General features: G+C 55.5%; 1 protein-coding gene across 2 annotated transcripts; it reads left to right on the forward strand.

Annotated features, from left to right (window-relative positions):
- On the forward strand, positions 1-26,157 carry LOC117647431 (atypical protein kinase C). 2 transcript variants are annotated; one of them, XM_034389171.1, is made up of 14 exons: positions 1-133; positions 869-984; positions 1,411-1,622; positions 14,811-14,861; positions 15,542-15,627; positions 18,404-18,566; positions 19,334-19,429; positions 20,063-20,470; positions 20,643-20,823; positions 21,168-21,286; positions 21,373-21,542; positions 21,800-21,915; positions 22,708-22,854; positions 22,942-26,157. In XM_034389171.1, the coding sequence occupies exons 2-13, from the start codon at positions 920-922 to the stop codon at positions 22,793-22,795; spliced, it is 1,755 nt and encodes a 584-aa protein (XP_034245062.1). In that variant the 5' UTR covers positions 1-133; positions 869-919; the 3' UTR covers positions 22,796-22,854; positions 22,942-26,157. The 2 variants fall into 2 exon arrangements, with proteins under 2 accessions (XP_034245062.1, XP_034245061.1); XM_034389170.1 differs by lacking the exon at positions 21,800-21,915 and adding an exon at positions 22,232-22,347.
- Positions 26,158-26,288: the final 131 nt, after the last annotated feature.

Genomic DNA, 26,288 nt, shown 5'->3' on the forward strand with positions numbered 1-26,288 from the left:
GAATAACAATGTGTCTTTCCAAAACTAGGCAGGGCCGATGAACGGAAAAAGGGAGTCGGCAGTTAACCTCATCCAATTTGTTTACCTAAAATTTGGACGTCAGTATTGCGAAAAGTAGAGATTTATGACCCTCGTAAGTTTCTGTTTGGGATGAACTGGCAGTGAACCAAACTTGCCTTTCCTCGGTGGTCGTTTATTGTTGAATTGTCATTCTGACTCATGATGTAGAGGTGTTTCATTTTCAGTGAACTGTTAATTGGTCACCCTCTTGTATTCAAGCATTGCGTAGGCGTTTCCCGTTGATTTTAACAGAATGTTTCACTGAACTTCGGTTTCTGCTCTACTGTTGTGTCAGTTCTTTCCCTGCTCCTATGCCACTGAATTTGGTTAGGTTTCTTTCATTGTGTTGGAGAAGGTAGGAGAAGGGGGCAGGTTTATAATCAAAAGTGGTCTAGGGATGTGTTTGTTCCAACATTGTCTGGCACGCACACTGTTACACATAGAGTGTGCAGTGTTTATTTGTTGAAGCAGCAGTTCAGCAGTTCCCGATGATTTTCCTTGAATAAAACCAGAACTGGAAAATAAATTGTTTTTTGTTTTACTTCCATACCTTGAAGTATTTATGTTCATTTTTAAAACACAAATGACATGTTTTCTAAATTGATGCATTTATTTTGGTTGCTTATTAGTACAAGGACCGTTTCCTTGCCCATAATCTTAGCTGTTTGATTTATGAGTGTGTTACTTATTTAATTCCAGTTTAGAGTTTTCTTAATTTTTCTGCATGAATCTGGTTTGCTCTTTAATTAAAAGCATGATAGCTGGATGTTTTATTTTTGTTTTCTGTACTTGTTTGTTTTTATAATAGGGTTGCTCGGGTCTTGGCCGCATCCTATAGTGTAAGTGCAGTTAACACAAGATGCCGACTCAACTGGTTCCGGAGATGGATGTACCTGAGATTCGTGTGAAAACAGTCTTCAATGGGTATGATATCAGTAATCAGTGAAACACGTGGCTGCCTGCAAACAGACTGCATGTGATAGTGATCGTATGCAAAGCTTGTTTAAATTATTATTATTTTGCATGGTGCATGCTTATGTTTTTTCACTACATACACATTTTATAAACACACCTACAAGACACAAATTTATTGTTTAAAGCAGATACCAAAACCCTTCCCACACTTGCCTACATCATATAAATCAATTTGGAATAATGACGAAAAAAATTTGTCATACGTAAGTTTAAATCACTGAAAGAATTTATGATGAAATTCAACCTACACCTGTCCAGTGCACCACCGCACACACATCACCGTGTTCCTCACTTTATTTTTGTTAATTTTTTTTCTATTTTTTTTGCGGTGGCTGTTGGACAGTGCAGTCGCCATAACGAGGCATGTGTTTTTAGGGAGGTGATGATCACCTACATCGACCCCAATGTGACGCTGGAGCAGCTGCAGCGCGAGATGCGTGAGATTTGCCACTTCCCGTCGGACCAGGTTTTCACCATGAAGTGGGTGGACGAGGAGGGCGACCCCTGCACCATCACCACTCAGATGGAGCTGCGAGAGGCCATCAGGCTCTACGAGCTCAACAAGGACTCGGAGCTGACCGTGCACGGTAAGGACCGGAAACGAATCGGCCGCACTCCTTGTCGCGCTGTCTCTCTCGCACTCGTGGGGCGCCCCGCCGGACTGCGGCCCTCGGGAGAGACAGAGCGACGGAAGCACTGTGGTGAGGGTGTATTCTCCATGACCGCTGGCTCCGCTGGCCACTCGGGGCCTGCCCTCTCAATTCCGCCACTCGAAACTTTTCTCTGCGGCTTACACGCACAGGCCCCGGCCGCCCCGCTCGAGGGTGCCACTCTGGCACTCTGCCGTGCGGACCGTATGAACGGAGTTAGTCTATTGAATTAGTTTGAGTCCCTCTCCGACGAAACCACACCCAGCGGTCCCTTCTTTTCATCCCGAATGTTCGGTGGGCTTAGCGGGCGGGGCGGGGCGGGCGCGGATCAGAGCCAATGACGTCACCGCCGAGGGCTCCGGAAAGGGGGAGGGGGAGGGAGTCCACCCTCCACTCCCCGCAGGACCCGCAGGACCTTCCAGCGCGGCCCCTTTTCCGACACTTTCTCTCTCGTGGACGTTTCGAATTTCCCCATGACGCCCCCAGCCCACGCCCCAGCCCCTGTGTGTGTGCCCGGTGTGTCGGTTGGCTGTGGCTGTGGCCGCTCCACTCCGGTCCGGGCTTTTCGGATCCTTTGGGGTCTGCTCGGCGGGGCGCGGCGGGGCACGGCGCGCGGTAGATCCAGGCGCCCCCGGCCTCTCGCCAGAGCTCCCTTCCAGTCTTCCAGCATTCCAACCTTCCAGCCTTCCGGCAAACTGATTCCGAGAGTCGTTCTCGCCGCTCTGTCTTTGTCGCATTCGGGGCGTAGCCATATGGGCGCGAGAGAGACAGAGCGACGAAAACGACTCTCGGAATCAGTCTGCAGCCTTCCAAGTCTTCCAGGCGAGCCCAGAGGGGCTCGGCCTAGCCCGGCCGGGAGGGGCACTCGCCCGGAGGAAGAGCAGGGCTCCGTGCTCCGGCTGCTCTGCTGCTCCGCTGCTCCGGCCAGCGCGCCTCCGTGGCGCCAGCGAATGGTGCAGCGCGAGTCCGCAGGGTGTGGCGCGGGGCGGGGCGGCGGGGGCGGGGCGGGCGGGGCGGACTGACCCGACCCGGTGCCCTTGCAGGCCGCACCGTCCCGTGATGATAATGATGGTGCGAAGCAAAGTACCCGTTCCCCCCGCCGCCGCGCCGCCCCCTCGCGGGCTGGCGAGGGCTGGCCCTTGGAGCCCCCTCCCCCTCACCTCGCGCGAAGGCCCGGGCAGGGCTGGGCAGGGCTCGGTGGGACTGCACCCCTTACCCCTTCCCGGCCCCGGGCGGCAGGGCACGGCAGGGCCTCTGCGTCTGCGCAGGGCGCCGCCAGTCGCAGCGAGGGGCGGGGAGGGGAGGGGGACCGTTTGTGGGACGGGGGCGGGGCGCGGGCGCGATGTGGGACTCCGACTCCAGTGCAGCCGCGCCTCTTGACCGAGTCGCACCGCGCTCCAGGCCGCGCTCCAGGCCGCGCTCGGTACAGCTGCGGCACGGCACTGCTGCGGTAGGCGCGGGCGGCGTCGGTGACGTTGGTGCCAGGTCGTTGGGGCGTGGGCCAGGCAGGCAGGCAGGCCGGCAGCCAGGCCATGGCGTGGGGCTACTGGAGTGCCACGTCGGTGCAGCCGGACCGGCGGTCACCGCGGCGCGGGACCACCGTCGCCCAGCAGCTGCCCGTCGCGGCGGCGCCGACGCCCACGCTGCACCAGGCGCAGACCGCGCCGCAAGGCGGCCAGACCGTGCCGCAGGGCCCGCAGGGGCCGCACGCCTGCTCGTCGTCGTCCTCGTCGTCGGCCGAGGGGCCGCTGGCAGGCATGGCGGCGGCGGCGGTCACGCCCTCAGGGGCCGAGCCCATCCGGGCGGCGCGGCGGCCGTCGCTGGACCTGTACGGCAGCCACATGGACCCCCTCGGCAGCATGCCCATGGAGCGCGCGGGGGGGTTGCCGCTGTGCTCCAGCGCGCCGCACGCGCACCAGATGCAGGGCGTGCCGCACTACCGCAACGTGCCCTGGGCCTCCACCACGGCCGTGCACCTGGACGACGGCCACGACGAGGAGCTCGTCATCAACCACTCGTACTGCCCGCGCCTCGACCACCGGCACCCCCAGGGCCACGGCCACGGCCCCGGACTCGGGCCCGGCCACGGCCACAGCCACAGTCACCTGCACGGACTGCTGGGCGGGCCGACGCACGGCCCGGGCCACGGCAGCGCGCACGGCCCCGGACAAGGCCCCGGCCACGGCCACCACCATCACCACCACAGCCACACGCCCACGCGCTACCAGGCGCAGGTGCAGTACCACCGCGCCGACCTGGACATCTCGGACGACGAGGAGGAGCCGGGCTACGCCTCGGGTAAGTCGCCGCCTTGGCCGCCTTGGTCGCCGCCGTGGCTGCGAGATGAGTCGTAGCCTGGCAGCGCGGAGCAGCAGAGCGGCGCCTCACTGACACACAGCGTGCCGCGGCCTCCCCGCCCCGCCGCCCCGCCCACCAGCCAGCCGCCCGCCCGTCGGGCCACCCCCGGCCCGCCCCCGGCCCGCCCCCCGGGCCCGCCCCCGGCCCGCCCCCGGGCCACCTCGGCACAGCCTCCACTAGCCTCACCAGGCAGCCTCAGGCCTTAGGCTCGGCCCCAGAAGCACGTGGATTCCCCTCCTCTCCCCTCTCTGATCCCAGCCGCCTCTCGCAAACTCCCATCTTCCAGCCGCGATCCCTTGGCCTTCCGAGCCCCCCCCCCTTCCGCCGCGCGAATTCCCGGCATTCCGCCATCCTCCCCTCCGACTGGCACTCGATGACGTCATTGGCGCGGTGTTTCTATTATTGATCAATCACAGCCCTCAGGCGTGCATGCCAATCGCGACGATGCAGACACTTTCAGACAGTGGGGCGGAGATGCACAGACAGATAGGCATTGGGGGGGGGGGCGTTCGAAAAGGTCCGGAAGCCTTCCCTGGATGAGGCGGGGCGGGGCCGCAGGGAGCAGGGCGCTCCCTGCAGACGCACGCCTCTGTCGGTGACAGGTGTTCTCAAGCAGGCGCCCCCAGCGCGGTGCTGCGCGGTGCCGCGCGCCAGCACACTGTTCCGAGAGTGGGATAGAGACAGACACAGAGACAGGGCCGCGCGCGGCTTGCCGGGCTCGGGCACGCCTACAAGTGCATGACAGCAGTTGGGACGGGCGGTGTCAGTGAGCTGGCGTTAGCGGGCGTTAGCCTGGCCCCGCCAGGGATTACCCGTGCCGCCTGCTCGCTCGGAGACACTGTCGCACTGCCACACCCGCACTGTCACTCCGACACTGTCACACCCACACTGACATACTGTCATACTGTCACGCCAACGGGGGCAGACACTTCAAGGGATCGTGCACAGACTGCGATGTGCTGGAATTTTGCCACGTTGGACCTCAAAGTAGTTTGGCGTAATACGAAGCTTGCAGTGTATTACGTCAGTGTTTACCCCCTTGTATCTATGTCACACTGACGTAGTCGTGCTGTTACGTTGTCACACTGTCAACAGTCGCACAATCATCCTGTCACACTGTCGGAGTCATTTGGCTACAGTCGCACATTTCGAGTGCAGTACACGTGGGCAATATGCCGGCCGGGGGGCGCTGCTGTCGCCGGAGGCTTTTCGGCGCGCTGTCTCTCTCGCACTCGAGTGGCGTTCCGCAGCGGTGCGAGAGAGACAGCAACAAAACGCGGCAAAAACAAAAACAAAAAAGGCGCTCGGCGGGAAAACGCGAACGGCTGACGGGCTGTGCGGCGCGGCGGTTTGGGGCTGGGGCGCTGCGGCGGCCGCCTCGAACGTCGTGACACAATATTGACAGGCGTGCTCCCTGCCCCGCCCCGCCCCGCCCCGCCCCGCCCCGCCCCGCCCCGCCCGGCTCTTTGCCACGGTCTCGGCCTGGTCGCGTGCAGTGCCCCGGCGTGGCGCAGTACTGCACTGGAAGGAGAAACTGGCCGACGACCACACTCGCAAAACCCTGCCAACCATTTCATCCCTTACAAGGAAAAGTAGCTTGCCATGTGACTAAGCATTTGAAGCGAACATAAGCCTAAAAGGAAAATGCTTTACAATTTACGAACTATTTCTTCGCGCAGGCCGAAACAAAAGACAGAGCTGCTGTGCACGCCGCCCGTGAACCGAAATAACATTCGAGATCTCGAAGCGGCATCCCCCAACGTCCGAGCGTGAAACTTTGCCCTTATTCCAAGTTTATCTGTCATCCCATCGTCCCCTGTGACGCTTTGCGGACGCTTGTGACACTTTGAAATGGGACCAGTGGGTTGACTTTCCGACCAGGACGCGGCTCGACGCACACCCCTGCGCTCGCGTCGCCTACCTCCCAGGCGCCCCCCCACGCCCCGCCACGCCACGCCCCGCCCCGCCACGCCACGCAACACCCCGCCCCGCCACGCCCCGCCACGCCACGCCACGCCACACCCCGCCACGCCCCGCCCCACCCCGCCCGCCCCGCCACGCCACGCCCCAGCCACTCGGTCCAGTCCCCGTGGCCATCCTCTCGTTCCTGGACCTGGGCGCACCGGGACGGCGTGGCCCAAGGCAGCCCAAGGCAGCCCGGGGAGACCCAAGTGAAATGGACAAGTAATCGTGTTTGGATCCTGCGAGGCCCCGGACTGGCCTGCGACTCGGTGGGACTCGATTTCTGTAATTTCCCGTCGGTGCGGCTATGCCTCTGGTACGGCCCCTCCGTCTGTCTGTCTGTCTGTCTGTCTGCCTGCGAGTATGTCTCTCTCTGTCCGTCTGCCTGCTCGTCTGTTTGCCCGCCCGTCGCGGGCCATGGCTGGCTCGCTGGCGCGCTGGGCGGGGCCATGGGTGGCACTGCTGCAATCGTCCCCGTTCGGCTCGCCCATGTGACCGGGGGACTGGGGGACCGGGGCCCGGCCAGGCCCGTGGTCAGCCGACCGAGGACGAGTCTCACTGCCGCAGCATACCGGATGGAACGCAGACAACGCGGGCCCGGTCAAGGCCGTCGTGGGTTCGAATCCCGCGCGAATCGGCTTTTTATTTCTATCCGGGCCCGGCTGGCTGCGCGTAGCAGCGGTGTCGGCGAGCCAGTCGCCGGGTAATCCACTGACTGTGGCCGATTTTGCAGCCAATGAGCCGATTTGATTGGCTTAGCAGTGGGCCGGGCTCTGTACCGGAAAGGCCTGTAGCCCCGCCTCGCCCCCGCCCCGCCTGTAGACGGGCTTGTCTTCTTGCCATCGCAGCCGACGCGTCCGCGCGAACCTTCGCGGCTCCCCTCTGACCCCTCTGCCTCTATTTCCTCTCTCCTCTTTGCTCCCTCACTCTTTGCTCTCTCCTCTTTGCTCCCTCTCCTCTTTGCTCTCTCTCCTCTTTGCTCCCTCTCCTCTTTGCTCTCTCTCCTCTTCGCTCTCTCTCCTCTTTGATCTCTCTCTCCTCTTTGATCTCTCTCTCCTCTTTGCTCTCTCTCTCCTCTTTGCTCTCTCTCCTCTTTGCTCTCTCTCACTCCTCTTTGCTCTCTCTCACTCCTCTTTGCTCTCACTCCTCTTTGCTCTCACTCCTCTTTTCTCCCTCTCACTCCTCTTTGCTCTCTCTCCTCTTTACTCTCTCTCTCTCTCCTCTTTGCTCTCTCTCCTCTTTGCTCTCCCTCCCTCTCTCTCTCCCTCTCTCTCTCTCTCTCTCCTTCTCTCCTTCTCTCCTTCTCTCCCTCCCTCTCCTTCTTTCTCGCACCCTTTCGCGGACTCGGCTCCGCTTTCTGCGTATTTCTCTGTGGCGGTGATCTATCTCAGGTGTCACCTGTGGAGGGGCGCGGGGTAAGGCGGGGCAAGGCGGGGCGGGGCGCACAGCTTTCCACGAAGCAAACGCAGACACGCGGGACGGGCGGCGAAACATTGAGGGATTCGCTCTCCGGGGAGGGAGAGAGAGAGAGAGAGAGAGAGAGAGAGAGAGAGAGAGAGAGAGAGAGAGAGAGAGAGAGAGAGAGAGAGCACTTGAAGAGTGAGAGAAAGGAGGGGACGAAACGGAATGGTGATGATGAAACAGAACCCCCTTTCGCAATGAGGCAACGGAAGGTGAGGCTGCGGCAGCGACACGAGGAGTTTGCAAAGTTTTCTGTCTGTCGGCCGTGGGCGTAGCCAAGGGGGTGCAGCCAAGGTGGCGTAGCTAAGAGTGCGCAGCGCTAGGGGGCCTTGCTAAAGGTGTGTTGCTCCTGGCGGACGGGGAGGCGTAGCTAAAGAGGCAGGTGTCTGGGAGCGCAGCCAGTCGGAGTGCAGCCAACCAGCAGCGGAGCCACATGCTTGGCCTGCGCAGCCTGCGCGGTGCTTGATGTGTACCTGCACCTTGCCTGCAGTCTTTGCTAATGTGCCCCCGCCCCGCCCCGGGGCCCGGCCTGCCCAGACGGGTGTAGGGTTCGGGTGGGTTGGGGGTTCGCACCTCCCCCCCTCCCTCCCTCTCCTTGCCCCCGGCCTATGACCCCGCCCCCTGCCCCGCCGCGCCCCCTCCGCCGCGCGCTCGATCGATATCTGGGCGGCAAAGGGGCCATGGATAGAGGAACGTGTGGGCCAGGCGTAGGCCTACCCCGCGCGGCGTGGCGTGGCGGGGCGTGGCGGGGCGGGAAGGGCAGAACAAGGATTACGGTGGAAAAGAAGTCGGCTGTACCCCTTTATACGGACCAGCGCACCGCGGCTAGCTCACACCCTCCTGCGGGGGTCCGCCCCGCCACCGCGCCCCACCCCGCCTCGCCGCCCCGCCTCGCCGCCCCGCCTCGCCGCCCCCCCTCGCCGCCCCGCCTCTCCGCCCCGCCTCTCCGCCCCGCCTCGCCGCCCCACCCGGACAGGTGTCTGTCACGACAGAGTCGGGTCCATATTGGACAATAATCGAACGAGAAGCGTTCTGGGAGTGGGGGTGGGGCAGGGATGACACCCCCTGGAGATGCGCGCCGCCGCGCTCTACCGCGCCAAAAAAGAAGCGCCCTTTCTCGCGTGGAATTTAATTTTATGCATGAACTTGTCGCTGCTTGTAAAGGGCGCCGCTTAAATTCGCAATATTGCCGAGTGACGGAGAGAGAGAGAGAGAGAGAGAGAGAGAGAGAGAGAGAGAGAGAGAGAGAGAGAGAGAGAGAGAGATAAAAAGAGCAAGAAAAATACAAGAGGCAGGCCAGTGACGCCAGCGACATTGTATCGGAGGAACAGAAGGGCTCCAAGCAAATATTGGGCGGAGCTGAGGCCTGGTGACGACCATGGATGGAGGCCACCATGGAGGCCACCATGGGGGACGCGACAGAAATAGAGGTCGCTCTTATTTCGTCCCCAGCGGGCGAAGCGGGCCGGGCCGGGACCGGGACGAGCAGAGAGCAGACCCAGCGGCGCGGCGACGCGCGCATCAAGCCACGGCGAGCTGCCTGCGGTGCCTGCGGCGGCCTGAACGTGCTGGTGCGTGGCAGGTCGCGTCTTTGACCAAGTTTGGCGAGTTGGGAGGATGCGGCCCCGCCGGCCCCCCCCGGCCCTCCGGCCCGAAAGGGGGAAGGCTGGGGGGCAGGACCCCGCTGTCCGCCAGTGTCCGCGGGACATTTTTCACGTGGAGAAAAATGGGCGTCTCCGAGACGTGGACAGCGGCAAGTTGTCGCCCCGCCGCCTGTCCCGCCTGGCCCGCCTTAAGGTCTGGGCTGGCCAGCGCGACGCGCAACGAGCACGCTTTTGGAGGAGAGCGCCTGCGGAGCGGCGGGTAGGCAGCGCGCTCGACAGGCCTGTCTGCCGGGCAGGTATCCTCCCGAATGCAGGCTGACGCGCGACCCGCGGCGCTCTCTCTCTCTCTCTCTCTCTCTCTCTCTCTCTCTCTCTCTCTCTCTCTCCGGCCCGACAATGACAAGGGAAGCGGAGAGAGAAAGAGAGAACTCCCGGCCGGAATTAGTCTGCAGGGGTGGCAGCAGGACGCACTTTGTACCGACCATTGAGTAACTCAGGGCTGCGGACTGTTTCCGAGCGGGTGGTCCCTCCCTCTCTCTCGCACTCATGGGCCGTCCGGCCTCAGTGAGAGAGAGAGAGAGAGAGAGGGAGAGGGAGAGAGAGAGAGCGATGAGACCCTCAGCCCGGCCGCCCCCATGCACGGCTCTGTTGTGTTCACCTGGCCCGGCCATTATCCCGCTCTCTCTCTCTCCCTCTCTCTCTTTCTCTCGCTCTCTCTTCCCCCTCCCCCCTCTTTCTCTCTCTCTCTCTCTCTCCTTTTGTGCCGCCTCGGAGCGCAACGCAACCTTGTTGTTTGGTTGCTTTTTTCTCCACCCCTCCCTGCCCGCCCCTTGGTCGGCTGCTGGCTGGGCTGGCGGGGCTGGCTGGGCTGGCGCTGCTGCCGGGGACTCCTTGATTGAGAGGGAGCATCTGTGATTTTCTTTTCGTTGCGTTCTTTTCGTGTGCCGGACTGCCGGAGCGTGGCTTTGAATTAAAACGATCGGGGGGGTGGGGGGGGGGGGGGGGGGGGTCGCGGCGGCGGCGAAACGAGAAGACGACGGACTTTCTCAAGTTGGCTCGCTGGCGTTGACACTACGTGGCGTCACGGCTCGGCGCGGCACGGCGCGGTGCAGGCGGCCAATGAATACGCGCGGGGGGGAGGGTCCTCCGGACGGCCCTTTTTTCCAAAAACCCGTCCTCCCGTGCTGGGCCCCGTCTTTTCCCCCCCTTTTTTTTTTTTTCCCCCCCCCCCCTTTTCCCCCCCCCCCCCGTCTCCCTTCCCCCCCTCCCCCCCCCTTCTCTCTTCTCTCTCTCTCTCTCTCTCTCTCTCTCTCTCTCTCTCCTCTCTCTCTCTCTCTCCCTCCCTCTCCTCTCTCTCTCTCCCTCTCCCCTCTCCCTCTCCCTCTCCCTCTCCCTCTCTCCCTCTCCCTTTCTTTCTTTCTTTCTTTTGGAACGCACTCACCGTGCCGCTCGTGGCCCGCATCCCGCCTGCTTGCCGCTGCTCTGCGTCGCCGTCGTGCTTTGAGGCCTGCAAGGGCACGTCTGGACGCTCTGGGCGGTCTGGGGCTGCGGGGCTGTCTGTCTGACGGCTCGGAGGGCGGAGACAACGTCCCTTGATCGTGCGTAGGTCGAAGGGTGGGGAAACTAATGTCAACCTAGCGGGAGGCTTAGGGGGCCGGGGGAGGCGGGGGGCTGCCTTCCCCCCTTCCCCCCTTCCCCCCGGTCGCCAAGCCGATGGGTTAATAATTTTGCTGGAACGCGTGACCGCCTATCGGCCTCGGCCGCCTCAGCCGGGAGGCGCGTGTTTGGTTTGGGACTTTATTCATGTTCAGGAAGTGTATCGTTAGCCATCGACAACCACGGCCGGTCGCGTGAACGCAACAGCCATCAGCGCCGGCTCGTTGAAGTGAAGTGCACGGCCGCGCTTGTCATAAACTGGTCATGCGAATCCCCTCACTTTGTTTTGTCTGTACTCTTTCGGGTTGGAACTTTTTGTCATGGTCTTTGAGCAAGTTTCGTTCTCTGAAGATGTGTCTCCAAGTAAGATCAACACGAAACCCTGCGGTTAGTTTTCGTCATTGAAACGCGTCTGTCTCTCTCGCACTTCTACGCGGCGCCTACGAGTGCGAGAGAGACAGAGCGACTTTCGGAGTGGGTCCACTGGACAGGCACGTGCCGCCCCTGGTCGTGAAGTGACGTCAGTGGCGTGCGGGCGCGTGCGGGCGGTAGCACGGCCTTCTTGGCAGCGGTGCGGTACTGTACCGCGGTCGAGTTCTCGCACACAGGTGTGTGCGGACGTGTGTGTGGGAGGGGGCCGAGGGGGGCGAGGGGGGCCTAGTGGAGCGGCACCGGGAGGTGGGGGCTCCTTGTGCAAGCCCTGCAAGCCCCAGTGGACTCATTTACCTTCCCCCCCCCCTGGTGCACCGCGCTGCTGCTTGCGTCACACAGGGCCACACGACAAAGAGAGAGAGAGAGGGGGAAGAGAGAGAGAGAGAGAGAGAGAGAGAGAGAGAGAGAGAGAGAGAGAGAGAGATGGAACGATAATTCACCGTCAGATTTATCTTTTCTTATATGCGTTGTTTGCTTACCCCCCGATCGGCGAAGTGGCTGGCGGTCGCGCACGCCGTCTGTCTCACTCTTTCACTTGCTCACTCTCTCGCTCTCTCTCAATTCCCCCAATGAAAAACTTACAAACTGAACTCTCTCGTTCTATCCCTCATTCTGTCTCTCTCGCCCTCTTCTTTTGTGGGTCCGTGATTTTGGCTGTGTACTGATAGCGCTATCAGATAGCGGCAACTAGGGTACGTAGAGGGGCGTTGCGGCGTTGCGCGAGCAGACGACGCTAGCAGACGACGCTAGCCGGCAGTGTCGCCATGTGGAGCGTGGCGCCGGGGCTGCGACCGGGGACGCGGTCCGCGACGCGGTCCGGGACGAGGGCCCCCGCCGGGCCGAGGCTGTGCGATGTGTCCGCCCAGGGCCTCTACCTCCTCGGCGTGGCGCGCCTCGGCCAGAGCCTGGTGGACCTCTTCAGCGGCGGCGCGCGCTCGCAGGGCTCGCAAGGCCACCACCAGGGCCGAGGCCTGGGCGCCGGCCGCCTCAAGGCCAGATCGCAGAGCTCCACCGAAGGTGCGTAGCCGGCGTCCCACAGTGGGCCAGAAGACCGGTGGAGGCGGCCAAAACTCCAGACGCGCTTCTAGCTCCAGAGTCGCTAAATAGGACTCGAACTGAACGTGTGACCCCACCGATGGATTGCTCTTCGAACGAGGAATCCATTGGCGGGGTCACACGCTCGGTTCGTGTCCTTTTAAGCGACTCTGGAGCTCAAGACGTGTCTAGAGGTTTGGCCGCCTCCACCGGTCTTCTGGCCCACTGTGCGTCCCGCGGCGTCCGTCCACGAAGCTCCAGCTGCACGGGTGTCGTGAGTTGTTGTTGTTGCTGCCGCTGCCACTGCCTTGTTGTTGTTGGCTGGCCTCGGCCTTGCAGCGGCACCGCACGGGGACCGCGGGGCCGAGCCGGTCGATCTCGCCCGCTGGAAGCGCTGGAAGCGCTGGAAGCACGCCAAAAAGGCCAAGATTTCGCTCGCGCGGAAAATGGTGGCGAAGGCTCCTGGAGATTCGAGCGAGGACGCGGATGTGAATGTGGGTGACAGAGCGGCGCAATTTTTCACGTGGATCCGCGGAGCGGCGGTCTGGGGTCCGCTTTGGCGGTGGCTTGGCACAGTGGGCCAGAGGGCCAGTGGAGGTGGACAAAACTCAAGACGCGTTTTGAGCTCCAGAGTCGCTAAATTGGACTCGAAGTGAACGTGTGACCCCACCAACGGATTGCCCTCCGAACGAGGAATCCATTGGTGGGGTCACACGTTCGGTTCGAGGCCTGCTTAGCGACTCTGAAGCTCAAAACGCGTCTAGAGTTTTGTCCGCCTCCACCGGTCTTCTGGCCCACTGTGCTTGGGCTCCTCGAGGAAGTCGCCGTCGTCGTCGCCGCAGAGCCGCTGTCGCCCCAGACCGCGGCGTCGGGGTGGCCTGGCCGCGGTGGCGCAGTGGACGCCCCCGGCCCCTGCAAGGCTGCAAGGCAAGGCTTTAGGCACTGAAAAAAAATTTCAGTATATCCAACGGACATAACATTTTTTCTTACTAAACCCGTACAGTAAAATATCGTTAGCTGGGAATTCAAATAGATTTTACGGAACGGCCATTCAGTAGACGCTACTAAAAAATTTGTTGTGGATGCTACTGATCGCGTACAGTAAATGGGACTGCTGGTCAAAACATGGGGGAGGGGCGGCCCAGCCCACCCCACCCCCTTCCCCCCCTTTCCCCCTCCCACTCGTCAATCCTAGCTTTCGACTTGCTTGCTGCGACGAACTGCGACGGCCACGACTGGGGTTGAACCCGGGCCGCCCGATACAGATCATGACTGTACCACTCAGCCATGCCTGCGCGTTGAAGGCAGTGCTCCGGAGACGGTACACAAGCACATCTGTGTCGGTGCGGCCCGGACAAAGCGCGCCAGTGCGTCCCCAAAAGGAGCGAGGGAGGGGTAGCGCGGGGTGGACCGAGGGCCCCGGCGGGGTGAGGAGGTGTAGGGGGGGGGGCCCGACGACTAAGGTGCAGTACATCCACCGGACTGCGTAGCTTTACTGTACGGCGCGCACTGAACTGTTCAGTAGAATCTACTGCCACTCGAACAGTAGCAGGTATTGCGCGCTCCATACAATATACTGCTAAGGGGTCTACTGAACGCGTTCAGTAGAATCTACTGAAACAGTTTTTTCAGTGGGGGTTTTGGCAGACCGGGCCTGCGACCAGACCGACCGCACCGCACCGCCTTGGTGGCGACTGCCTCAATCAGCCGATGGGTGATTACCTAAAAGGGGCGCTGCGTTGGGCTGTCGTCGCTCTGTCTCGCTCGCACTCACGGCACGCCCTCAAGGGGGAGAGAGAGAGAGAGAGAGAGAGAGAGAGAGAGAGAGAGAGAGAGAGGAGAGAGAGAGAGAGAGAGAGAGAGCACTGTTCGGAATGAGACTGCTGGGACCGCGCCCGCGGTAATGGCAGAGAATAGGGGGGCGCCGCGCCCCCTTCTCTTCCCCCGCAGGCGGGGAGTGAAAATATTTGGCGGAAAAAATGGAAACAATTAAAAAGTCCGAGTCAATAGTAGCTGCCAGAGAGAGAGAGAGAGAGAGAGAGACGAGGAGCGGCCCGCCGCCGGAAGGACTCCCGCCTTTGCTTCCTGGATGAGTCGCTGGCTCATTCCGCTCAGTGCTGCCTCTCTCCGTCTCTCTCGCACCCTTGCGGCCTTGCGGGGCGCCCCGCGAGTGCGAGAGAGACGGAGCGAAGAAGGGGCTGTTCGTTCGGAATGAGCCTGCAGCGAGTTGGAGGCAATCCCGCCTCAGCGCGCCAAGCCATGGCCAAGCCATGGCCAAGCCATCTGAAAGTTAAAATGGCGTTATTTTGAGTTGGCCGGGCGGGGCGGGGCGGGGTGGTGTGACTGTCACGCTCCGGCTTTGCCGAGCACTCGTCGGACGGGCGGGGCGGCCGAGACCGACGGCAGAGCGATCCCGCACATCGCTTTCGTCGCTCTGTCTCTCTCGCACTCGCGGGGCGTGCCGTAGGGGTGCGAGAGAGACAGCGCGTCGAGACTCTGGCGGCGCGGGGGCGCCTCGTCTTTGTCTCGCTTCGCTGTGCTCCGCTGCTGCCGGACTGTTTGTGATGTGTGCATCTCGGCCTTTGTTCTTCATTTCTCTGCTTTTTGTCTGTTGCAGTTTTTGCCAACGTGCCGGCCGCGCCGGGGATGCCCTGTCAGGGCGAGGACAGTGAGTACAACGACGCGACTACGCGACCGGCCTACGAGGGGAAACAAAATGAAAGAGCAATTCAAATCACGTCAAGGGGGCTGGGGTGTGGGCTCTATGAATGTCAGGGATCCTTAACTTACCTCATAAGGGCATCATAACGTTATCGTAAGACGAGTCGTAAGAGTTAAAGTTGTTAACCTTAACGTCTGACATCTTTTCAAAAAGGGTAAGTTATTTTTTTTGTGTTTTGAATTTGTGTAGAGATACTTTTGGAAGTATTTCCAAAAGTCCGTACCCTTAACCTTTAGCGAACATTGTCTTATGTTACGTTATGAAAGCAGTGTTAGTTAAATGTTAAGTTAAGTTAAGGATCTCTGATGAATGTTTCGTTTCATCGGGACGTGTTCGAACCAGGCATGCGTAACTTACCTCAACTCATTGCATCTCTGTCAAATGATGACGATTTCGCCACAAATTGATGGCATTTTCATCAAAGCTCCTATACTTGTAGTCTGGAGTCCGTCGCTTGCAGTAGCTGCTTACTCGAACGCTAGAGGTCTGCTGAGGCCCAACAGCGCTGATGATGATGACAATAATTGGGAAATTAGCTCAAGTGACAAGCCAAATTTTGACAGTGTGCTTCGCTCTTCGCTCTCTGATCGACTCTTTCCTAAGAACTCTTGGTCTGCCTTCCCCAGGGAGCATCTACAGGCGGGGCGCCCGGCGCTGGCGAAAACTGTATCGAGTGAATGGCCACATCTTCCAGGCCAAGAGGTTCAACAGGGTGAGTTTCCTTTTGATTGTTTTTGTCTTTCCCGGGGCGCCGAGACCGCTTTCCTCCGCTTCGTTCTAGATTATTTCTTTTCCGTTCGGGAGGCGACGCCGCCTAGCCCTCCGTTCCTGCCGACACACAGTGGGCCAGAAGACCGGCGGAGGCGGACAAAACTCTAGACGCGTTTTGAGCTCCAGAGTCGCTAAATGAGACGAACCGAGCGTGTGACCCCCACCAATGGATTCCTCGCTCGGAGAGCATTCCATTGGTGGGGCCACACGTTCGGTTCGAGTCCCATTTAGCGACTCTGGAGCTCAAAACGCGTCTAGATTTTCAGCCGCCTCCACCGGTCTTCTGTGCGACGGCGTGCTCGCGTGCGGGCGGCCGGCGCGTCCGATGAGCGTGTCGTCGCGCTGTCTCTCTCGCCCCCCAGCGGCGCGCCCCGTGAGGACGCACCTCGAACCGATCATTTGAAGGCACCAACGGATTTGGATTGCCCTTCGAACCGGGAGCCTTTTCCTTATCGCGACGTTGGTTCTTGGACTCATGCAAAAGCTCAAGTCATGTACGCCCCACCGTCCTACCTGGACTGGTGCTGTCTCACTGCAGTCCGTCCGCGCTGAACACCCAGCGACCCTCTCTCTCTCTTTCTCTCTGAATGGCACACATTTCCGAAACTGCAGGCGATGGGGGTTGGGGTTGGGGCAGCCCATTTAAAGGTGCCGTGCCCTGGCAGCCCTGGCAGCCCTGGCCTGCCTTTGCCGTCTCACAGTGGGCCAGAAGACCGGTGGAGGCGGCCAAAACGCTAGACGCGTTTTGAGTTCCGGAATCGCTAAACAGGCCTCGAACCGAACGTGTGACCCCACCAATGGATTCCTCGTTCGGAGAGCAATCCATTGGTGGGGTCACACGCTCGGTTCGAGTCCCATTTAGCGACTCTGGTGCTCAAAACGCGTCTAGAGTTTTGTCCGCCTCCACCGGTCTTCTGGCCCACTGTGCGTCTTCGCGGCGACTAATTGGTCCGATTGAGCGGTCTGGCCTGCCAAGCACGGCCAAGCACGGCCAAGCACGGCCAAAGCCGTTTCGTCGCTCTGTCTCTCTGGCACCGCCACACGGCGCCCCGCGCCCCACGAGTGCGACAGAGACAGGGCGACGCTGCCTGGCCGGGCTTGACCGGGCTTCCCTCGCTCATTACCGCCCGTCCGATTGCTTTAGCGCTTGTCGCTCCGTCTCTCTCGCTCTCGGGCGGCGGCCCGTAAGGGTGCGAGAGAGAGAGAGAGAGAGGGGGGGAGAGAGAGAGAGAGAGAGAGAGAGAGAGAGAGAGAGAGAGAGAGAGAGAGAGAGAGAGAGAGAGCAGCCTGGGGCGGAAGCGGAAGACCCGTTGGAGGCGACAGGCACGTTTCGAGCGCGGCACTCTCTTGAAATGGAACTGTTATCAAATGTATGAGAGTACCATTGGATTCCTCGCTCTCCGGGGGCAATCCATTGGCGCCCTCATGCGTTCGATTCGAGTCTCATTTCGAAGGAATGCAGAGCTGGACCCGAGTCCGGAGATATGTCCGCCGAAACTTGGCTCTCTCGGTGGTGGCTGGTAGCGGTAGCAGCGAGCCAACACTCCTTCTCACCCTCCCCCCCCCCTCTCCCTCCCTCCCTCTCCCCTCCTCTCTCTCTCCTCTCTCTCTCTCTCTCTCTCTCTCTCTCTCTCTCTCTCTCTCTCTCTCTCTCTCTCTGTCTCTTTCTGACGAACGCGAATGTAATTGGTGACTCGCGGTCGGTTTGTGTCTGTTTTTGACGCGCGCTTCCAGCACGCTTCCAGCCCCTGCTATGTAGAGTCGCACTCCGTCTCCGTCGCACCCTGCGGCTGCTGCGGGGCGCGCCGTGCTCGGCGCCGTGGGTGCGAGAGAGACGGGCAGCTGCCTAATTGGCCCGCTTGATTGAATTTGGCAGTGGCCGCGCCACTCGCCCGGTATTCATAGCCGGGGCTGCCGGTGGTCGATTTGGGGCGAAGAGGGAGGGAGAGGGGGAGGGGTTGTTCTGTCGATTGCGCCGCCGCCGGAGACGCGTTGTTGCTGGCGATGCTCGCAGTGGCGGGTCCAGAGGTTGCCTGGGGGAAGGGGGGGTACCAAGTACCACATTTTGCCTACCTACAGGGGCAACGTGTGTCTTTGCCTACACTCTACCAAAAATGTCCTGTAAATGCCGTTAATTTATTACCAGTTTTCACTGTAGGTCAATTCACAGCGTTTGCTGTGAACTAGTTCACGGCGTTCACTGTGATCTCGGTTACAGTGTTCACTGTGATCTGGTCCCCAGTAAACACTGTGAGTTTGACGCCGCTGAGCACCGAAGTACTGCAAATCAGGCTCCAATTCACGGCGTTTACTGTGGCCAGATCACAGTGAACACTGTAACCGAGATCACAGTAAACGCCGTGAACTAGTTCACAGCAAACGCCGTGAATTGCATAACAGCAAACATTGGTAATAAATTAACGGCGTTGACAGGACATTTTTTGTAGAGTGTACCTTTCAGGCGGTTATGCAGGTGTCTTAGCGGTGAAAACCGATTCCCCCCCCTGTCACCGCCCCTGGACAGGCGCGGATACGGGGGGGGGGCAATGGGTTTTTGCCCCCCCCCCCAGCCCCTAGATAGCCGCCTGAAAGGTAGGCAAAAAGTGCTACTTTGCCCCTGTAAGTAGGCAAAATGTGGCGACCCGTCGCCTCTGGATCCGCCACTGCCCCTCGATGCTCGACGTGTTTGTGAACCTTCCTGTTCTCGTTGTCCCCAGCGCGCGTTCTGCGCCTACTGCCAAGACCGGATCTGGGGACTTGGCCGGCAGGGCTTCAAGTGCATCCAGTGCAAGCTGCTCGTCCACAAGAAGTGCCACAAGCTGGTGTCCAAGCCCTGCAGCAACGAGCAGGTGGAGCCCGTCACCCGGGACGACAGCAATGGTGAGTGCACTCATGTCTCTCTCGCGGGGAAGTCCAGTCGCGGTGCGAAACAAGCGACCTTATGCAGGTGCACTGCAAACTTAAGTGTGTACATAGCACACTCTTATTAAAGCATGCTTCCCCAAGCACACTCTTATTTACAGCATACTTGCCAGGCACACGCTAAAGTAGAGTGTACATTGCATGTACACGCTAAATAAGAGTGTACCTTGCAGGTACACACTAAAATACACTCGATTAGTCCTATCTAAAAGCATGGGCCAGTTAAATAAGAGTGTACCTTGCAGGTACACACTAAAATACACTCGATTAGTCCTATCTAAAAGCATGGGCCAGTTAAAGTGTTCTTGCAAGGTACACTCTTATTTAGCGTGTACATGCAATGTACACTCTATTTTAGCGTGTACCTAGCAAGTATGCTGTAAATAAGAGTGTACTTGGAAGCATGCTCTAATAAGAGTGTACTATTTACACACTTCAGTTTGCAGAGTGTGGCACTGGGGTAGTGCTGACGCACGGTCCCTCGATTTCTCGATGTCTCAATTTCTCGATTTCTCAACCTTTCAATTTCTCAATTTCTCGATTTCTCAACCTTTCAATTTCTCGATTTCTCGATTTCTCAACCTTTCAATTTCTCAATTTCTCGATTTCTCAACCTTTCAATTTCTCGATTTTTCAATTTCTCGATTTTTTGAAATTTCTCGATTTTTTGATTTCTTAATTTCTCAATTTTTCGATTTTCTTGATCGGTCCCTTTTTCGCTGCAGGCACGCCCACCTCGGACCTGCTGCCGGAGAAGGAGTTCCCGGACCCGCCCTCGGACCTCTCGACTGGCGCGGTGCCCGTCGACGACCCTTCCAACGGTGAGTACCGTGCCCCGCGCGCACGCCCCGCACACGCCCCGCACACGCCCCGCGCTTGCTGTGTCGGAAACGAAACGAAACGGCTCGAATATCGATTCCGTTAATTAGCATGTGCGGCATGCCGGAGCAGGCGCGGCGTGGCTCGGCGTGGCACGGCGTGGCGTACGGCTGGAGTGCCTAGCAGTGCCACGCCGTGCCACGCACAGTGGGCCAGAAGACCGGTGGAGGGGCCAAAATTCGAGACGCGTTTTTAGCTCCAGAGTCACTAAAAGGGACTCGAACCGAACGTGTGACCCCACCAATGGATTGCTCTCCGAACGAGGAATCCATTGGTGGGGTCACACGGTCGGTTCGAGTCCCTTTTAGTGACTCTGGAGCTCAAAACGCGTCTCGAATTTTGGCCGCTCCATCGGTCTTCTGGCCCACTGTGCCACGCCGGGGCTGCCGCGCCGGCATGGGGCGTTCGACGCGAGCCACTCAGACCGGGTCGGAGCGGAACGGAACGCAAAAAAGAGAAACAGGAAAAAGAGCGTGTGCGACAGCGCGTTCTGGGAAATTGGATGGCTGACGCGACGCTTTTTTGTTGTTGTCGTTTCGTCTTGTTTCAAAACCGTGGCTGCTTCTGCCCGACAGCTGACGAGAGTCTGGAGCCCGGCACCCAGCGGCAGTACTCCATCATCGACTTCGATCTGATCCGCGTCATCGGGCGCGGCAGCTACGCCAAGGTGCTGATGGTGGAGCTCAAGAAGACGAAGCGCATCTACGCCATGAAGGTCATCAAGAAGGCTCTGGTGACGGACGACGAGGACATCGACTGGGTGCAGACGGAGAAGCACGTGTTCGAGACGGCGTCCAACCACCCCTTCCTGGTGGGCCTGCACTCGTGCTTCCAGACGCCCAGCCGCCTCTTCTTCGTCATCGAGTTCGTCCGCGGCGGCGACCTCATGTTCCACATGCAGCGCCAGCGCCGCCTGCCCGAGGAGCACGCCCGCTTCTACTCGGCCGAGATCAGCCTGGCCCTCAACTTCCTGCACGAGAAAGGTGAGCACAGGTTCAAATACTCCAGCTCATCATTTCTTTTTTTTCTTTTTTTTTGGAGGGGGGGGGGAGGGTTGGTCGATGCTTTGTCTCCGTTTCACAAATGGGGAGAGACGGGGTGGAAAAGGGACGGAGAGAGCGACACGGTCTTGAGCTTGCACCTGCCGCGTTACAGGCATCATCTACCGTGACCTGAAGCTGGACAACGTGCTGCTGGACCACGAGGGCCACATCAAGCTGACGGACTACGGCATGTGCAAAGAAGGCATCCGCCCGGGCGACACCACCTCCACGTTCTGCGGCACGCCCAACTACATCGCGCCGGAGATCCTGCGCGGGGAGGACTACGGCTTCAGGTGGGTCCGCTCCGCGCCCGAGGCTGCACAGTGGGCTAGAAGACCGGTGGAGGCGGCCAAAACTCTAGACGCGTTTTGAGCTCCAGAGCCGCTAAACAGGGCTCGAACAGAACGTGTGACCCCACCAATGGATTCCTCGGTCGAAGAGCAACCCATTGGTGGGGTCACACGTTCAGTTCGAGTCCTATTTACCGACTCTGGAGCTCGAAGCGCGTCTGGAGTTTTGGCCGCCTCCACCGGTCTTCTGGCCCACTGTGGGCTGCTGGCCTGGTGGCCTGCTGGGATCTTTGTCTTGTCACGAGTTTGCCAGGCGTGCTCAAGGTGTCCTTTGTTGTGATCGACAGTGTGGACTGGTGGGCGCTCGGTGTGCTCCTCTATGAAATGCTGGCGGGAAGAAGTCCGTTCGACATTGCAGGCGCATCGGAGAATCCTGACCAGAACACGGAGGATTATCTTTTCCAAGGTGACTGAAATAATGGTGTACTAGTGATATAACCATCTGAGAAGTGTGTGCTTGCTATAAAATAACAATCCTGTGCGAATTTTCAGTTATATTGGAGAAGACGATTCGTATTCCTCGCTCTCTATCTGTGAAAGCTGCATCTGTCCTGAAGGGCTTCCTAAACAAGAACCCTATTGATCGTTTGGGTTGTCATCGAGAAACAGGGTTCCAGGATATCACTGGCCATGCTTTCTTTAAAAGCATTGACTGGGAGGCGGTACGTACAGTTTTTCAAATATTACCAGTCTCTTTTGATTTAATTTATTAAGCTTGAATGAAGATGTGCAGAAGAGATGTTCCAAAACTTTTATAAGCTATGAAAAGGGTTAAGTAGGTCATCCTAGTCCTCTGGTGATATTTCTTGCAAAATTGTCTGTAACAAAAAAATAGAACCTCAACATAGAAAGAAGGTTTTCTAGAATGTTAGACCACCCTGAAGAGGTCCACCCATGAAATTGGTTGCTTTGTCTGCAGCTGGAGTGTCGTCAAGTGACTCCTCCATTCAGCCCATTGGTTCGCTCAGATATAGACTCAGACAACTTTGATCCACAATTTACATGTGAGCCTGCTGAGCTCACTCCAGATGACCCGTAAGTGGTCCTCTACTTCGGTCAATGCAGCTCTAGCAACCTTTTGCTCACCATTTTATTATCTTTATTCCACCGTTAATTTTTTGTAGATGCTGCATTACCTTTCTTATGCATTGGTTAATGGCAGGTAGTTCCCTTAAATTCCAAGGCTCCAGATGACGAGTTACTTGGTATTGAGGAGAGTTTCTTAGTTAAGAGGGTTTAATGCTTGCTAATGTAAGCATTTCAGGATGTTGTTCAGATAGGACAGCGTAGTTATACCCTTTGCTTTGGCTTGTAGTAAGAATGCTTGCTGGCTTGTCCTTGTTCCGTACAGTTGGAGCAGAAGCAAGTCCCTCCACCGTACAAACCCCGCCTGGAAGGTGATCGGGATCTGGCCAACTTCCCCCCAGAGTTTACTGATGAGCCTGTTCACTTGACACCTGATGATGCGTAAGTAATCCCTTCCCTTGCTTGGCTTGCGAATGGCCAAGTGTTGGGAGTTGGAGTTCCAAGTTTCTCTGATTGTGCGTTTGCATTTTTCACCACCATATGAAGGAAACCAAGCATGGCTGTGTTAATTATCAGAGTTTTAAAACAAAATTAGCAATGATTGTAGCAAAACTAGTCAGCTTATCCTATTGTGTGTCTCCTTTTGCTTGTCACCTTATTACTTTCATTATCTTATGAAAGTTTATAAGCTTTCAAAGTGTAGTTTGTCCGGCTCTTCAAAAATCATTTGTGGCACTATTTTCTGATCTTCAGTGATGCTCTTACTGTTGAAAAATCTAATGGACTCTTTTTATGTTACAGGCGGGTGATTGAGAAAATAGATCAAACTGAGTTTGAAGGTTTTGAGTATGTGAACCCATTACTAATGTCACTTGAAGACTGTGTTTGACAAGACGACCCTGGCCGCCTCTCAGAAGACGGCCAGGATGATGTTGTTGATGCATTCAGGTAAGCAAACTGCTGGTCAAGTTAAATCCAGTTAATCTGGGCCCTTAGAAGCCAAAATCATTTCTATTTTCACTTTCAAATTCTTAGGGGCGTGTTCAGGGATGACGACGATGATGATGAAAGCACCGAACCTGGAGTTGTCTTGGGACTGGATGATGGGGGTCAAGAAGGAGAGGTAGTAGCAGGTAGCGTGGTTGGAGTTCCTGGTGTAAATGTTCTAAGAGACCAAGATGATGAAGAAGAAGAATCTGAAGAGGAATGGCTTCAATTACAACGTCTTCACTTGGGAGGGTATGATGTGGGCCTGACCCCTCATGACTGGGTGCAGACAGATGATTGCCCTTTGCCGATTCCTGATGGTCACGATGAACAAAACCATGATGATGATCCTCATGAGGGTGGCTTCCGAGCTGACAGAGAGGGCTCTCGACGGGGATTGCAGCAAATATTTTGTATGTCTCTGCGCTAAGAGCAACACTACGTGCTACTGACCTACTTCCTTGGCTGCTTTGCCAAAGAAGTTTCAATGTTGGGCAAAAGGGAAAAGATAATTGAAAGAAATATTCCAGAATTGTATTATTCTGTCAGTGTTGTCAACTAGATAATTTAAACATGGGTTCTTGGCGATGACACTATCGCTCCATAATCAGGATGTCTGTCCTGTGTGGCTGAACCAATTCTGGCTGTGTTGGATATATTATAAGATTTTGGAAGTCATTGTGAATGTGATCTATATTTCAGTCTCTTATTTCATGGTTATTTCTTGGTTTTCAGACACTTTTATTTTGTTTGCTTCAGTCCAACATTGAGATCTTTGTGTGTAAATCTGCAAAACAAGTTTCAGTTGCTTACTTTACAACTGTTTTAATTTTTGGGAAGTATGCTTTGGTGCCTTTATTATCTGTTGGTTTTCTTCCTGTTTTTTGTTGAATGCTTAATGATGTCATCCTGCTGTTTTTATACTGAGGAGGATTTACTCTTATGTTATGACAAAATTTCTGTTCCCTTTGAGAGCAGGAAAATGATACTGTTTATGTTTTATGTACTTAAACTCTGTTGCCATTACTCACAGTTTATTCTTGTAAATGAAATTATCTATCTCTCCATATGATACTATGATCATTTAGTTTCATGGCCAACTCTCAGTATTACCTTTATTTAAAGTGACTGTTAGATTGGTAGCACTGCATTTATGGCCTATCTCCTATCTCTTTATGTTATTTATTGTAAATAATAATCTTGGAGCAGTAAAATAATCTTAAGTATACCTTCAAGAGCATGAAGCTCTGAAGTGGTAGAGCTCTTATTCTAAACAAAATTATGCTAGGTCTGTGTATTATACAATGTACAGGCAGTATTACTAGTGCACACGCTGAATTTTTCTGGACAAATACCTAGATAGGATGTAAAAGATTACACACTGTTCTTGTTCTCATCATTCCTGTGAGACTAATCATGATGTTTTTGTTATGGTTACTCTCACATTTCCTACAATTATTGTTAAACTTATTAACAGATTTTGTTGTTTCTCCCTTATATTTTGTTTAGTGACTCAATGTGGCAAGTGATGTTTGTATATGACATCATCCCTCTCTTAACTTTGTTTTTTTTTCTTTTTTCCTTGTTTATATCAGGAACTTCATGTAATGATATATTGTGGTTTTGACCATAATTAAGGTTCATATTGCTCATATAAAATGTATTTAAAAGTGTACTAAAATAAATCTGACCATCAGATCACTTCAATACCAACGGTTTATATTCTAAATTTTTCACTGAAAGTATTATGTCAGTGTGCCGGACTGTTCTTCTATTGTGTTTGTTTGCATGTACATACATATGTCTTATGTATGCATGTATGAATATGTGTGCTGATGTTACTGAAATATCAAAGAGCTTTCTTCAGAGATAGTTCTTCAGTCTATGGCCTGATTGTTTTTGTACAGTACAGTTGTTTACTAACTATTATTCACAGCTGCTGTAGGGTCATGTTGCTGAGTGCAAAGAAAATTATTCAAAGCTTAAATTGCTTAAAATTTTAATGAACCATTGAAAATGAATGGTGTCTCTGCAGTCTTTATACTTTGACACTATTCCCCTCTAAGATTTAATGAAATCCTTTTTCCATTGTTTTTTTCTTTACTATGAACACACAAGAGGAACCTGTTTTCATTCACTCCTTTACTTTCACTTTCTCTCAACTAAACACAATGAATGATGCAGATCCTTTCTCAACCGTCTTCTGATCACAATTGCTGTTTTAGTGTAGTTTCCAATTCTTAAATATAAAATAGACTTATTGTAAAGAAGAAAGATTCCTTGAGGATTTCAAGCTCTTATCCTGTGAACACCTCAAAATCTATGAAATGTGTTGAGGTATCACATATTATTGGCCAACCAAAATTTTTATCTGTGGTCTAGAACTGTGTTACAGTATGTCCGTTTAGTTTGGTTTACTTTGTTAAGAAAAAGACTTCATTTTTTTATGTTTATATTTGACTAATTTCTCTTTTATTACTTGATACATTCTTTTTGATGAATTTTTTTTGTTTTGAAGAAAAATATGTCATCATGAAGTGTTTTTGAAGGATCGATCTGTTTCCTAATCAAATAACTGTAGAAAGGGCCAAATTTTGCACAATTTACCATCGTCCCACGTATCTGTTTGTTAAGGTTTTTTTGCAACAGTCTGAGAAGCCAGATGGAAAGTTGACAGTTTTAAATATCAGCACTTTAATTTGAGTTGTGTTTCCCTCACATTGTCATTCATAAAATTATTCCTCCCTTGTTTTATTTGTTTGAAAGAAATTGGAAAGTGCAAAGTCTTATTAATTGTCAACAAGTGGTTACTATGTAGCAGCATTGTGTCACTCAAATATTAATCAAAATTTCATTGTAAATGTAGGTCCTTACAAATAATTATCTAACCCTGTCTTGTTCCATTCCATTCTAACCAAAATGGAAATCATATTCTAAACAAATAAATGCACATATTTTTACAAATAGCGAAGCAGTATTATGAAATATTTTAGAGCAAATTGGGGGGGTATGTATATTGTTAGAGAGGGAAGACATATTTAAATTGTAAATAAGGGCACATCTTGTGAGCAAATATGCAAAAAATAATATTGTATAATTTACGCTCAAACTGTGTTGTAGATCCTTGTGCCACCTAAATGAACTTTCTGATTCCCCATCAGTTCTGTTTTAGCTTATGTTCCTTGGTTTCCTTCTGTATGGTTTTTTCTGAGAAGCAGTTTAAGAAAAGTTCTCAAAGTATCTATTAAATATTTATGGAAATAATGTTAACATCTTTCTTGACACCTGAACTAAAACCCTTCATCTTGTCATCTCTGGATCTCTGCCATATACCACAATGGGTAAATTGGCCTCGGCCTGGCCTAAATACAAAGAACATCTCCAATTCTACAGCG

Source organism: Thrips palmi, unplaced genomic scaffold, assembly GCF_012932325.1.
Source record: "Thrips palmi isolate BJ-2018 unplaced genomic scaffold, TpBJ-2018v1 HiC_scaffold_2, whole genome shotgun sequence".
In the NCBI taxonomy this organism is placed as follows: Eukaryota; Metazoa; Arthropoda; class Insecta; order Thysanoptera; family Thripidae; genus Thrips; species Thrips palmi.

What these genes read in the sequence shown, in the direction of transcription:
- LOC117647431 (XM_034389171.1), top strand. Translation starts at nt 920, where the DNA reads ATGCCGACTCAACTGGTTCCGGAGATGGATGTACCTGAGATTCGTGTG. An exon ending in CTCGGAGCTGACCGTGCACG is followed by an intron (nt 1,623 to 14,810) that starts GTAAGGACCGGA and finishes TGTCTGTTGCAG; the next exon opens with TTTTTGCCAACGTGCCGGCC. An exon ending in GGAGGATTATCTTTTCCAAG is followed by an intron (nt 21,287 to 21,372) that starts GTGACTGAAATA and finishes GCGAATTTTCAG; the next exon opens with TTATATTGGAGAAGACGATT.